The sequence below is a fragment of the Hyla sarda genome, chromosome 4, assembly GCF_029499605.1.
Source record: "Hyla sarda isolate aHylSar1 chromosome 4, aHylSar1.hap1, whole genome shotgun sequence".
Lineage (NCBI taxonomy): Eukaryota > Metazoa > Chordata > Amphibia > Anura > Hylidae > Hyla > Hyla sarda.
The window spans coordinates 24164064-24178083 of NC_079192.1; the positions used below are offsets into that span (position 1 = coordinate 24164064).

The 14020-nt window shown below is 44.4% G+C and overlaps 1 protein-coding gene across 3 annotated transcripts in view; it reads right to left on the reverse strand.

Moving 5' to 3' along the window:
• Positions 1–983: 983 nt before the first annotated feature.
• Positions 984–14020, reverse strand: part of LOC130366765 (diacylglycerol O-acyltransferase 2-like) — a 44973-nt gene continuing 31936 nt past the window's right edge. For all 3 annotated transcript variants that reach the window (XM_056569100.1, XM_056569102.1, XM_056569101.1), the window contains 2 exons: positions 11116–11318; positions 984–1231 (listed from right to left, as the gene is read on the reverse strand). In XM_056569100.1, the coding sequence (XP_056425075.1) occupies positions 1077–1231; positions 11116–11318 (358 nt within the window). In that variant the 3' untranslated portion in view covers positions 984–1076. The remainder of the gene's footprint in view (positions 1232–11115; positions 11319–14020) is intronic.

Genomic DNA, 14020 nt, shown 5'->3' on the forward strand with positions numbered 1-14020 from the left:
TCCAGAACGTATCGTTCTGGAGCCAGTTGATATGAAAACATTTTTTTTCATCGGAATATCCCTTTAGGATACGTTCACACATAAGCAGATTTGATGCGCAGGATTTTCTGCCACAGATTTCAATGTAAACGAAATGACCGAGCACCGCTTCTAATCGGCAGTAACAAATCCTGCGCATCAGATCCTGCGCATAAGAACATCTGTTGGCTTTTTTGAACTGTTTAGGTTGGACCCAGAGTTTGGTTGTACAGGAACGGCCTAGGACCTTAGAATTAACAGGAAACAAGAAGTTTCATCAAGCTTTATTGGCAAATAAAAGAACATGTCTGCCAAAGTCCATAAGAAGATCGATTCAGACTCGGATTTCCTAACCTGAAGTAGGTGGGGGGGGGGGGGGGAGTGAATATAAGTCTGTGGGGGGGGAGGGGGAGAGAATAAGTCTGTGGGGGGGGAGAATAAGTCTGTGGGGGGGGAGAATAAGTCTGTGGGGGGGGGGAGAGAATAAGTCTGCAGGGGGGGGGGTGGAGAATAAGTCTGTTGGAGGGGGGAGTGAATAAGTCTGTGGGGGGGGGAGAGAATAAGTCTGCGGGGGGGGGGGGAGAATAAGTCTGTGGGGGGGGAGTGAATAAGTCTGTCGGGGGGGGAGAGAATAAGTCTGTGGGGGGGAGTGAATAAGTCTGTGGGGGGGAGAGAATAAGTCTGCGGGGGGGGGGAGGAGAATAAGTCTGTGGGGGGGGGGAGTGAATAAGTCTGTGGGGGGGGGGAGAGAATAAGTCTGCGGGGGGGGAGGAGAATAAGTCTGTGGGGGGGGGAGTGAATAAGTCTGTGGGGGGGGGGAGAGAATAAGTCTGCGGGGGGGAGGAGAATAAGTCTGTGGGGGGGGAGTGAATAAGTCTGTGGGGGGGGGAGTGAATAAGTCTGTGGGGGGCAGGGGGGAGAATAAGTCCTCCTGGTCTTCTAAGAGTTCATAACTCTGTGAATTTTTTTTTTTTGGGGGGGGGGGGGGGATGGGGATGGGGGTTCTGTTTATAGTCCATAGCCTATATAGTTCCATATAGTTTATAGAAGTGAAAAAGTCAGATGATCTTCAGACTGTCGGAGGCGGAGAGTCCACAGGAGACCTTGTACTCATCAAACAGCTTCTTCAGTCCGTCTATGTAAAGCGCATGATACTGCTCCACCTCATCCTCTGACGGGACTGGACAGTGCGGCACCCGGATCGGCCTCCCAACTGTAGTGAGGATTATAGGGTTAATGATATGTCATGAAATAAAAGGGTTCATTCAAGTCTATATTAAGTGTAATACGAGAGAGCAGTATTGTAGTAGTTATATTCTTGTATATAGGAGCAGTATTATAGTAGTTATATTCTTGTATATAGGAGCAGTATTATAGTAGTTATATTCTTGTATATAGGAGCAGTATTATAGTAGTTATATTCTTGTATATAGGAGCAGTATTATAGTAGTTATATTCTTGTATATAGGAGCAGTATTATAGTAGTTATATTCTTGTATATAGGAGCAGTATTATAGTAGTTATATTCTTGTATATAGGAGCAGTATTATAGTAGTTATATTCTTGTATATATGAGCAGTATTATAATAGTTATATTCTTGTATATAGGAGCAGTATTATAGGAGTTATATTCTTGTATATAGGAGCAGTATTATAGTAGTTATATTCTTGTATATAGGAGCAGTATTATAGTAGTTATATTCTTGTATATAGGAGACAGTATTATAGTAGTTATATTCTTGTATATAGGAGGCAGTATTATAGTAGTTATATTCTTGTATATAGGAGACAGTATTATAGTAGTTATATACTTGTATATAGGAGGCAGTATTATAGTAGTTATATTCTTGTATATAAACAGTATTATAGTAGTTATATTCTTGTATATAGGAGCAGTATTATAGTAGTTATATTCTTGTATATAGGAGCAGTATTATAGTAGTTATATTCTTGTATATAGGAGACAGTATTATAGTAGTTATATTCTTGTATATAGGAGACAGTATTACAGTAGTTATATTCTTGTATATAGGAGCAGTATTATAGTAGTTATATTCTTGTATATAGGAGCAGTATTATAGTAGTTATATTCTTGTATATAGGAGGCAGTATTATAGTAGTTATATTGTATATAGGGGCAGAATTACAGTAGTTATATTCTTGTATATAGGAGGAAGTATTATAGTAGTTATATTCTTGTATATAGGGGCAGTATTATAGTAGTTATATTCTTGTATATAGGAGCAGTATTATAGTAGTTATATTCTTGTATATAGGAGCAGTATTATAGTAGTTATATTCTTGTATATAGGGGCAGTATTATAGTAGTTATATTCTTGTATATATGAGCAGTATTATAGTAGTTATATTCTTGTATATAGGAGAAGTATTATAGTAGTTATATTCTTGTATATAGGAGACAGTATTATAGTAGTTATATTCTTGTATATAGGAGCAGTATTTTAGTAGTTATATTCTTGTATATAGGAGCAGTATTATAGTAGTTATATTCTTGTATATAGGAGCAGTATATTATAGTAGTTATATTCTTGTATATAGGAGCAGTATTATAGTAGTTATATTCTTGTATATAGGAGCAGTATTATAGTAGTTATATTCTTGTATATAGGAGACAGTATTATAGTAGTTATATTCTTGTATATATGAGACAGTATTATAGTAGTTATATTCTTGTATATAGGAGGCAGTATTATAGTAGTTATATTCTTGTATATAGGGGGCAGTATTATAGTAGTTATATTCTTGTATATAGGAGCAGTATTATAGTAGTTATATTCTTGTATATAGGAGGCAGTATTATAGTAGTTATATTCTTGTATATAGGAGCAGTATTACAGTAGTTATATTCTTGTATATAGGAGGCAGTATTATAGTAGTTATATTCTTGTATATAGGAGCAGTATTATAGTAGTTATATTCTTGTATATAGGAGCAGTATTATAGTAGTTATATTCTTGTATATAGGAGCAGTATTATAGTAGTTATATTCTTGTATATAGGAGCAGTATTATAGTAGTTATATTCTTGTATATAGGAGCAGTATTATAGTAGTTATATTCTTGTATATAGGAGCAGTGTTATAGTAGTTATATTCTTGTATATAGGAGCAGTATTATGGTTGTTGTATTTTTGTACATAGGGGGCAGTATTATAGTATTTTTATTCTTGTACATAGAGGGAAGTATTAAAGCTACAGTATATATAGGTGTAGATGTTGTTACATTACTCAGTAGGGGGGGACACTGAGCTCCTTCCATGTGATACAGCATGTGACTATCTTGGCTCCATCCTGATGACTATTATACATGATATGGGTAAACATTTAATATTTAGGATTCCTCTAAGTCTATAAGGATTTTATGAGTCACCTAAATAATCACATAGATCCCCCAGCCCCCTCCACATTATTATGGCGCAGGATTATGATGGGCATCCTCCCTGTATATTCTGTATACTCCATCTGTTCCCCTCACAGATTTCCTCGCCCCCTCCCGTCTCTCGCTGCCCCCTCCTCTCTGTGTTGTTCTCTTTGTGTTCTTCTTTTATTCCTTCTTTTCTTCCTGTGTGCCCCCTCCCTCCTGTGCGGTGGTGCAGCCTCTCTGCCCTCCTGGGTTTGGTGCCCTCTCTCCTCTGGCAGTGCCCGCTCCCCTCCCTCTATGGCACTGTCCTCTATATATCTCTGCCTCCCTGGGTATCTCTGTAACCGGATGACACAGAATCTGCAGCTAATGTTACCATAACCTAGAATTACACCCTCAGAGCATCTCACCAGACATAATGTACACCGGCTCAGCCTGGCAGGCCGCAGACCATCTCACCCAGATATAAGGTGCATCTAACATCCTGCAGATCATCTCACCAGACATAATGTACACCGGCTCAGCCTGGCAGGCCGCAGACCATCTCACCCAGATATAAGGTGCATCTAACATCCTGCAGAGCATCTCACCAGACATAATGTACACCGGCTCAGCCTGGCAGGCCGCAGACTGTCTCACCCAGATATAAGGTGCATCTAACATCCTGCAGAGCATCTCACCAGACATAATGTACACCGGCTCAGCCTGACAGGCCGCAGACCATCTCACCCTGATATAAGGTGCATCTAACATCCTGCAGATCATCTCACCAGACATAATGTACACCGGCTCAGCCTGACAGGCCGCAGACCATCTCACCAAGATATAAAGTGCATCTAACATCCTGCAGAGCATCTCACCAGACATAATGTACACCGGCTCAGCCTGACAGACCGCAGACCATCTCACCAGACATAATGTACACCGGCTCAGCCTGACAGGCCGCAGACCATCTCACCCAGATATAAGGTGCATCTAACATCCTGCAGATCATCTCACCAGACATAATGTACACCGGCTCAGCCTGGCAGGCCGCAGACCATCTCACCAGACATAATGTACACCGGCTCAGCCTGATAGGCCGCAGACCATCTCACCCAGATATAAGGTGCATCTAACATCCTGCAGATCATCTCACCAGACATAATGTACACCGGCTCAGCCTGACAGGCCGCAGACCATCTCACCCAGATATAAGTTGCATCTAACATCCTGCAGATCATCTCACCAGACATAATGTACACCGGCTCAGCCTGGCAGGCCGCAGACCATCGCACCCAGATATAAGGTGCATCTAACATCCTGCAGATCATCTCACCAGACATAATGTACACCGGCTCAGCCTGATAGGCCGCAGACCATCTCACCCAGATATAAGGTGCATCTAACATCCTGCAGATCATCTCACCAGACATAATGTACACCGGCTCAGCCTGGCAGGCCGCAGACCATCTCACCCAGATATAAGGTGCATCTAACATCCTGCAGATCATCTCACCAGACATAATGTACACCGGCTCAGCCTGACAGGCCGCAGACCATCTCACCCAGATATAAGGTGCATCTAACATCCTGCAGATCATCTCACCAGACATAATGTACACCGGCTCAGCCTGGCAGGCCGCAGACCATCTCACCAGACATAATGTACACCGGCTCAGCCTGATAGGCCGCAGACCATCTCACCCAGATATAAGGTGCATCTAACATCCTGCAGATCATCTCACCAGACATAATGTACACCGGCTCAGCCTGACAGGCCGCAGACCATCTCACCCAGATATAAGTTGCATCTAACATCCTGCAGATCATCTCACCAGACATAATGTACACCGGCTCAGCCTGGCAGGCCGCAGACCATCGCACCCAGATATAAGGTGCATCTAACATCCTGCAGATCATCTCACCAGACATAATGTACACCGGCTCAGCCTGATAGGCCGCAGACCATCTCACCCAGATATAAGGTGCATCTAACATCCTGCAGATCATCTCACCAGACATAATGTACACCGGCTCAGCCTGGCAGGCCGCAGACCATCTCACCCAGATATAAGGTGCATCTAACATCCTGCAGATCATCTCACCAGACATAATGTACACCGGCTCAGCCTGACAGGCCGCAGACCATCTCACCAGACATAATGTACACCAGCTCAGCCTGACAGGCCGCAGACCATCTCACCCTGATATAAGGTGCATCTAACATCCTGCAGATCATCTCACCAGACATAATGTACACCGGCTCAGCCTGACAGGCCGCAGACCATCTCACCCAGATATAAGGTGCATCTAACATCCTGCAGATCATCTCACCAGACATAATGTACACCGGCTCAGCCTGGCAGGCCGCAGACCATCTCACCCAGATATAAGGTGCATCTAACATCCTGCAGATCATCTCACCGGACAGAAAGTACACCGGCTCAGCCTGGCAGGCCGCAGACCATCTCACCCAGATATAAGGTGCATCTAACATCCTGCAGATCATCTCACCGGACATAATGTACACCGGCTCAGCCTGACAGACCGCAGACCATCTCACCAGACATAATGTACACCGGCTCAGCCTGGCAGGCCGCAGACCATCTCACCCAGATATAAGGTGCATCTAACATCCTGCAGATCATCTCACCAGACATAATGTACACCGACTCAGCCTGGCAGGCCGCAGACCATCTCACCCAGATATAAGGTGCATCTAACATCCTGCAGATCATCTCACCAGACATAATGTACACCGGCTCAGCCTGACAGGCCGCAGACCATCTCACCAGACATAATGTACACCGGCTCAGCCTGACAGGCCGCAGACCATCTCACCCAGATATAAGGTGCATCTAACATTCTGCAGATCATCTCACCAGACATAATGTACACCGGCTCAACCTGGCAGGCCGCAGACCCTCTCACCCAGATATAAGGTGCATCTAACATCCTGCAGATCATCTCGCCAGACATAATGTACACCGGCTCAGCCTGACAGGCCGCAGACCATCTCACCCAGATATAAGGTGCATCTAACATCCTGCAGATCATCTCACCAGACATAATGTACACCGGCTCAGCCTGGCAGGCCGCAGACCATCTCACCCAGATATAAGGTGTACCCAGACTCCTGCAGACCATCTCATCAGACATAATGTACACCGGCTCAGCCTGGCAGGCTGCAGACCATCTCACCCAGATATAAGGTGTCCCCATACTCCTGCAGACCATCTCACCAGACATAATGTACACCGGCTCAGCCTGAAAGGCCGCAGACCATCTCACCCAGAAATAAGGTGCATCTAACATCCTGCAGATCATTTCACCAGACATAATGTACACCGGCTCAGCCTGGCAGGCCGCAGACCATCTCACCCAGATATAAGGTGTACTCAGCCTCCTGCAGATCATCTCACCAGACATAATGTACACCGGCTCAGCCTGGCAGGCCGCAGACCATCTCACCCAGATATAAGGTGTACCCAGCTTTCTGCAGATCATCTCACCAGACATAATGTACACCGGCTCAGCCTGGCAGGCCGCAGACCATCTCACCCAGATATAAGGTGCATCTAACATCCTGCAGATCATCTCACCAGACATAATGTACACCGGCTCAGCCTGACAGGCCGCAGACCATCTCACCCAGATATAAGGTGCATCTAACATCCTGCAGATCATCTCACCAGACATAATGTACACCGGCTCAGCCTGGCAGGCCGCAGACCATCTCACCCAGATATAAGGTGTACCCAGACTCCTGCAGACCATCTCATCAGACATAATGTACACCGGCTCAGCCTGGCAGGCTGCAGACCATCTCACCCAGATATAAGGTGTACCCAGACTCCTGCAGACCATCTCACCAGACATAATGTACACCGGCTCAGCCTGAAAGGCCGCAGACCATCTCACCCAGAAATAAGGTGCATCTAACATCCTGCAGATCATTTCACCAGACATAATGTACACCGGCTCAGCCTGGCAGGCCGTAGACCATCTCACCCAGATATAAGGTGTACTCAGCCTCCTGCAGATCATCTCACCAGACATAATGTACACCGGCTCAGCCTGGCAGGCCGCAGACCATCTCACCCAGATATAAGGTGTACCCAGCTTCCTGCAGATCATCTCACCAGACATAATGTACACCGGCTCAGCCTGGCAGGCCGCAGACCATCTCACCCAGATATAAGGTGTACCCAGCCTCCTGCAGATCATCTCACCAGACATAATGTACACCGGCTATGCCTGGCAGGCCGCAGACCATCTCACCCAGATATAAGGTGCATCTAACATTCTGCAGATCATCTCACCAGACATAATGTACACCGGCTCAACCTGGCAGGCCGCAGACCATCTCACCCAGATATAAAGTGCATCTAACATCCTGCAGATCATTTCATCCAGACATAAGGTGCGCCTAGCATATTGCAGATCATCTCACCAAGACAAAAGTGCACATAAAATTCTGCAGATCATCTCACTAGACATAAAGTGCACATAGAATCCTGAGATAATCTCACCAGACATAAGGCGCACTTAGCATCCTGCAGATCATCTCACTAGACATAAAGTAAACATAGCATCCTGCAGATCATCTCACTAGACATAAAGTAAACATAGCATCCTGCAGATCATCTCACTAGACATAAAGTTAACAGCATCCTGCAGATCATCTCACCAGACATAAAGTAGACATAGCATCCTGCAGATCATCTTATCAGACATAAAGTAAACATAGCATTCTGCAGATCATCTCACCAGACATGAAGTGCACATAGCATCCTGCAGATCATCTCACCAGACATGAAGTGCACCTAGCATTCTGCAGATCATCTCACCAGACATGAAGTAAACATAACATTCTGCAGATCATCTCACCAAACATAAAGTAAACATAGCATCCTGCAGATCATCTCACCAGAAATGAAGTGCACCTAGCATTCTGCAGATCATCTCACCAGACATGAGGCGCACCTAGCATCCTGCAGATCATCTCACCAGACATAAAGTAAACATAACATTCTGCAGATCATCTCACCAGACATAAAGTGCACATAGCATCCTGCAGATCATCTCACCAGACATTAAAGGAGTAGTCCAGTGGTGACTCAGTGGTGAGCAACTTATCCCCTATCCTAAGGATAGGGGATAAGTTTGAGATCGCGGGGGGTCCGACCACTGGGGCCCCCTGCGATCTCCTGTACGGAGCCCCGACAGCCCGCGGGAAGGGGGCGTGTCAACCTGCGCACGAAGCGGCGGCCGACACGCCCCCTCAATACAACTCTATGGCAGAGCCGAAGCGCTGCCTTCAGGAATCTCCGGCTCTGCCATAGAGATGTATTGAGGGGGTGTGTCGGCCGCCGCTTCGTGCGGAGGTCGACACCTGCTATCTGGCCGGAGAGCCGGGGCCCCGTACAGAGAGATCGCAGGGGGCTCCAGCGGTCAGACCCCCCGCGATCTCAAACTTATCCCCTATCCTTAGGATAGGGGATACGTTTTTCACCACTGGACTACCCCTTTAAGTGCCTAGCATCCTGCAGATCATCTCACCACGACAAAAAGTGCACCTAGCATTCTGCAGACTGTCTCACCCAGACATAAAGTGTAGATAACATCACCCGCACATAAGGTGCATCTTGCATTCTGCAGACCATCTCACCCAGACATAAGGTGCACCTAGCATTCTGCAGATCATCTCATCCAGACACAAAAGACACTAACGTATCCTGGCAGACCGCAGATCATCGTGCCCAGACATAAGGTGCACTTACCATTCTGCATATTATCCTCACCCAGACATAATGTAAACCAGCTTAGCGTACTGCAGATCATCTTACCTAGACATAAGGTACAGCAGTAAAGATTAGCATACTGCAGATCATCTTACCCACACAAGGTGCACCAGCTTAGCTCCAGGTCATCATTCTATGTTGTAGACTCCTTCTCCCCTATACATGGTACACAACCCAGCATGGCGAGCCAAAGATCACCTCACCCAGGCTTTATGTACACAACATGTGCTCTTGTTTGTGCAGAGCATCTCACCCAGCATCTCAGAATTTATACCAGCGCAGATAAGTTTACCTGAAGTTATACACATTAGCCCAGAATGGCATGCTGCAGACTATCTCACCCAGACACAAAATGCAATATACCAGATTCATAGTGGATTTTATAGTGCAAACTATATGTCTGGCATGCTGCAGATTATCTCACCTAGACACTGGTTTATCTAGCTATACTGAAAGCCAAGACACCAAGGTCAACTATTTGACCAACGCACCGACATAGAAAAAGCAATGGTTAAAAGGTTATTCTGGTATCAGAAAGTTGTATTTAAATAAACGTTTTAGTGTGATTCGCCCCTGACAGGAAGTTGTGTAGTCCTTTTATTGTCGGTGTGGTGTTGTCTTAGCAGCTACCTGACTCCTCTCTCTCTCTCTCTCTCTCCTGACAAAAAGTTGTGTGGTCCTCTCATTGTCAGTTTGGTGTTGTCTCTCTCCGGCTCCTCCCTCTCTCATGACAGGAAATTGTGTAGTTCTCTTATTGTCAGTGTTGTCTCCAGCTCCCCAGTTCCTCCCTCTCTCCTGACAGGAAGTTGAGTATGTGATGTCCCAGTACGGGATATGCTCCTACAGTCCTGTCAGGTTAAGTCCCTGTACGTCCTCAGGGCTCTCCTGCAGTGTTAATGTGTATAAGTTATATACTAAGGGTAAAGGAACTTTCATATGGTCACATGATTGTTAGTCACATGATAATGGTTGTCACATGTTTAAGTCCAATGTTTTGTTACCCAGAGAGCACCAGGTGACCAGATGACCCGCAGCTAGCCTATGGGCTCCTTGCTCAGCCCCCTTCATAAGAGGGGGAGGTACTACAATCTCTCTCTTAGATCCTGAGGTCCAGTCCAGTCCAGACGTCTCAGATCCAGTGTCCAGCACATCTGGAGGGGTCAAGTCTAAATTACAGCCACAAGTCAGTAAGTCATCTCTGTCTGCTGTCACTACCTACAGTCAAGTCAGTTATAGTCAGTGTGTCTGCACTAAAGTCTGTCAAGTCACTGCAAGTCCCAGTGACTTGACAGAGTCCCCTGTGTAACTGGTCACTTCTCTGGGATCCTGGCCGAGCTGTAAAGACTGTACCATCTGTCTACCTCAGTAAAAAGCTACCGTTAACCTTAACCTGGCCTTGGACTATTATTTGCCCTACTTAACCTAGGACTAGCGGTGCTACCTTTTGTTGCTAGGGCAAACCACGCCCTGGCATCACGAACATGAAGGATTTAACACCATCTACCCCTGGGCAACACCATCTGCCCCTTACACCTCACATCACACCCCGTGGCGCACCACATTGTCAGTGTGGTGTCATCCCAGCAGCTCCCTGGCTCCTCCCTCTCTCCGGAAATGATGCATCATCCTCGGCTGTCTAAGGAGGCATTGCTGGATCTTGTCTCTGATCTTAAGCCACGCCCCTGAGTAATGGCATCACCTTTGATCAGCCCCAACAGCTACGTTCTTTGGATAGGGGATAAGATGTCTAGAGGCGGAGTACCCCTTTAAGACCTTCCCCAATGCAACATAAGCAAGAAATGAAGTAGAAAACATAGTATGAGGGCACCCGGATGTTATAGGAGATGGCGAGTGCGGTGGTGACAACCAGCTACTGAAAGGGTCTTCATTTTTTTTGGGGCTATGTTCTCAAATCGGAAAGTATTACTTACCTACAGAGGTGAGTGGTCGAGGGAATGGGTTGAGACCCCAGCTGTCCTGCCCAAATACTCCTGTGCCTTTAAAAAGACAGGGGGCAAAACCGACATGTTTCTGGAACAGGAGCTGAAGTTTCCAGGCCCAAGAATCCGGGGGGAAACGCACTTGTTCGAAGATATCGTTCTCACCAAAGGAATACACAGGAACCAGGTCCGCCCTGAAATATATAACAGGAATTACAAGGGGGATTACCAGGATTTTGGGAAACAGTATTAGCCTTACCTCTAGTAGAATGAAGCCACTCCCTTTTGTAGTGACCACTCCCACATCATAATAATCCCACCTTTTTTGTGGTATGCAGTGGCCGCAAATATGTCCGTTTTGAAGGAATTAATAAACAACAATAACAATATAACAATAATAATAATGACATTTTTTTTAACCCTTTACCTTTTAACGCTTATTTTTCCATCATCAGTCCCATATGAAGGCTTGTTTTTTGTGCAACCAATTGAACTTTGTAATATCACCTTTCATTTTACCATAAAATGTACCGCGAAGTTAAAAAAAAAATAAATAAAATTCCGGGGAGAAATTGGAAAAAAAACACAATTTAGCAATTTTCAGTGGTTTTGTTTTTACTAAGTGCATTTTACGGTTAAAATTGTTGGTCGATAGGATTAAAGTGATCCTGATGTTTACATGCTAATATCTATTATTGTACTGCATTTAAAAATAGTCAAAATTTTTGACAAAATAAGTATGTAAAACATTTTTGAATTCTGACCCCTATCATTTTCTTAATTTTCTTATTTTCCATAAACGAGGATGTATGAGGGATAATTATTTTGCGCAGTGATCTGTAGTTTTTATCAATGCCATTTTTGTTTTGTTGGGACTTTTTGAATGCTTTTCATACAATATATATATATATATATATATATATATATATATATATATATATATAGCAACAGGAGAATACAGCAGCACACTGCTAGCACAAAGATATAGATAAAACATGAGTATATAGATACAACATGAGAAGCTATTCAGCTATGGTGCAGTAATGAAATAGTGAGATACTTAGCTTGCACTTTGGCGGCCAAATAGCTTGGACCGTCCCACCACGGTAAGGTGACCTCATTGGGACGGACCTTACACTATGAATACGCCTCTGTGTGAATAGATCAGCAGGTATTGCAGAATCTGGAACATCCAAATCACCTTATATACACCTGATAGAGGTGGGTGGGGTGCAAGAACCAACATGGAGGATTCTTTATATATATATATATATATATATATATATATTTATTTATTTTTTGTTTGGTATTTTTTTTAACCTTTACATATTACTATATTAAACATTATAAACACAATATTTTCATAGTTCAGACATTTCGGCAAGCAGCAATACCAAATATGTTGTTGTTTTTTTTTGTTTTTTCAAAGGGAGTGATTTATATATTTTTTTTATTGAGGGGGAGGGGCTTTTATATATTCTTAAAAAAAAAATCGAAATATTTATTTTACATGTTTTTAAGTCCTCAAAGTAATCATTAGATTGCTATGTACTGTTCAGTACTGTAAAATCATAGTACTGATCAGTACTATTGGCACTCTTCTTGTACAGCCTGGCTCTGCAGGCTGCACAGGAAGATCGGTCATTTTGCGTGCCAGAGACCTTTGGCGGCTACTTGCGCTAGTCGGACCCCACAATTGCACTTCCATTTTGCTTATAGATGTCATTATCGGCATTGACCATGGCATCTATAGGGTTAATGATGGCCATCTGCGTGATCACTGATGTCATTAGTGGCGAGGTCCCAGCTCCTGCACTCGCTTCATGTTCATGACGTAAATGTACCAGGGCACCATGATGTACATGTATGTCATGGGTCACCTAGGGTTTAAAGGGGTACTCCACTGCCCCAACACTGGGTGCAAGCTGTAGGGTTGTGATGTCATGGACAGGCCCCCCAATGCAAGTCTATGGGAGGGGACGGGGCCCCCTCAATGCAAGTCTATAGGAGGGGACGTGACGGTCACCACACCCCCTCCCATAGACTTGCATTGAGGGGGCATGGCCGTGACGTCACGACCCCCGCAGCCAGCACATTTAGTTCCGAACGCTGGGGCATTGGAGTATCTCTTTAAGGAACTATGAAAAAGAAGTGGATTCTGCCATTAGGGATCTACACTGATCCAGACCAGAAACTGAAAACAAAGAGTGTCTCTGGCTTTTATAATTGTCCTAGCTTCCAACTGGAGACAACCCCGCAGTCACTTCAGCAAAGGTCCCATAAAAGAAGCAGGACTGACTACTTCCTGCATGCAGCTCTGGGTGTGAATGGAGTCTACTTAATCACAGACTTTGTAAAGCAGAAATGTAGATGAGCAGATTCGCCTTTTAATATTTTACCTATTGCTCTTGCTCAAGGGGCTACAAAAACAATGAACTTTAGGAAGGCAAAGTTCGATCAACGCAGTGAAGAAGCATTAAAAAGCTATAGAGAAAAATGTAAAATATGTAAAAAAAAACTGATAAAAGCACAAAGACAGAAAGACTCATTGCCAAAGAGAGTAAAACTAACCCTGTTATGTTCTTTAACTATATAAATAGCAAAAAGGTCAAAATGAAAGTGTAGGCCCTTTAAAAAACGATAAAGAAGAAATTATAAATGGGGATCAGGAAAAAACAAATATATTAAACAAATTCTTCTCCACTGGGTTCACCAAGGAAATTGAAATGACAGGTGAAATACAGCGAGATAAGATAAACTCCCCAGTACAGGTCACCTGTCTAACCCAGGAAGAAGTACAGGTCACCTGTCTAACCCAGGAAGAAGTACAGGTCAGCTGTCTAACCCAGGAAGAAGTACAGATCACCTGTCTAACTCAGGAAGAAATACAATGTCG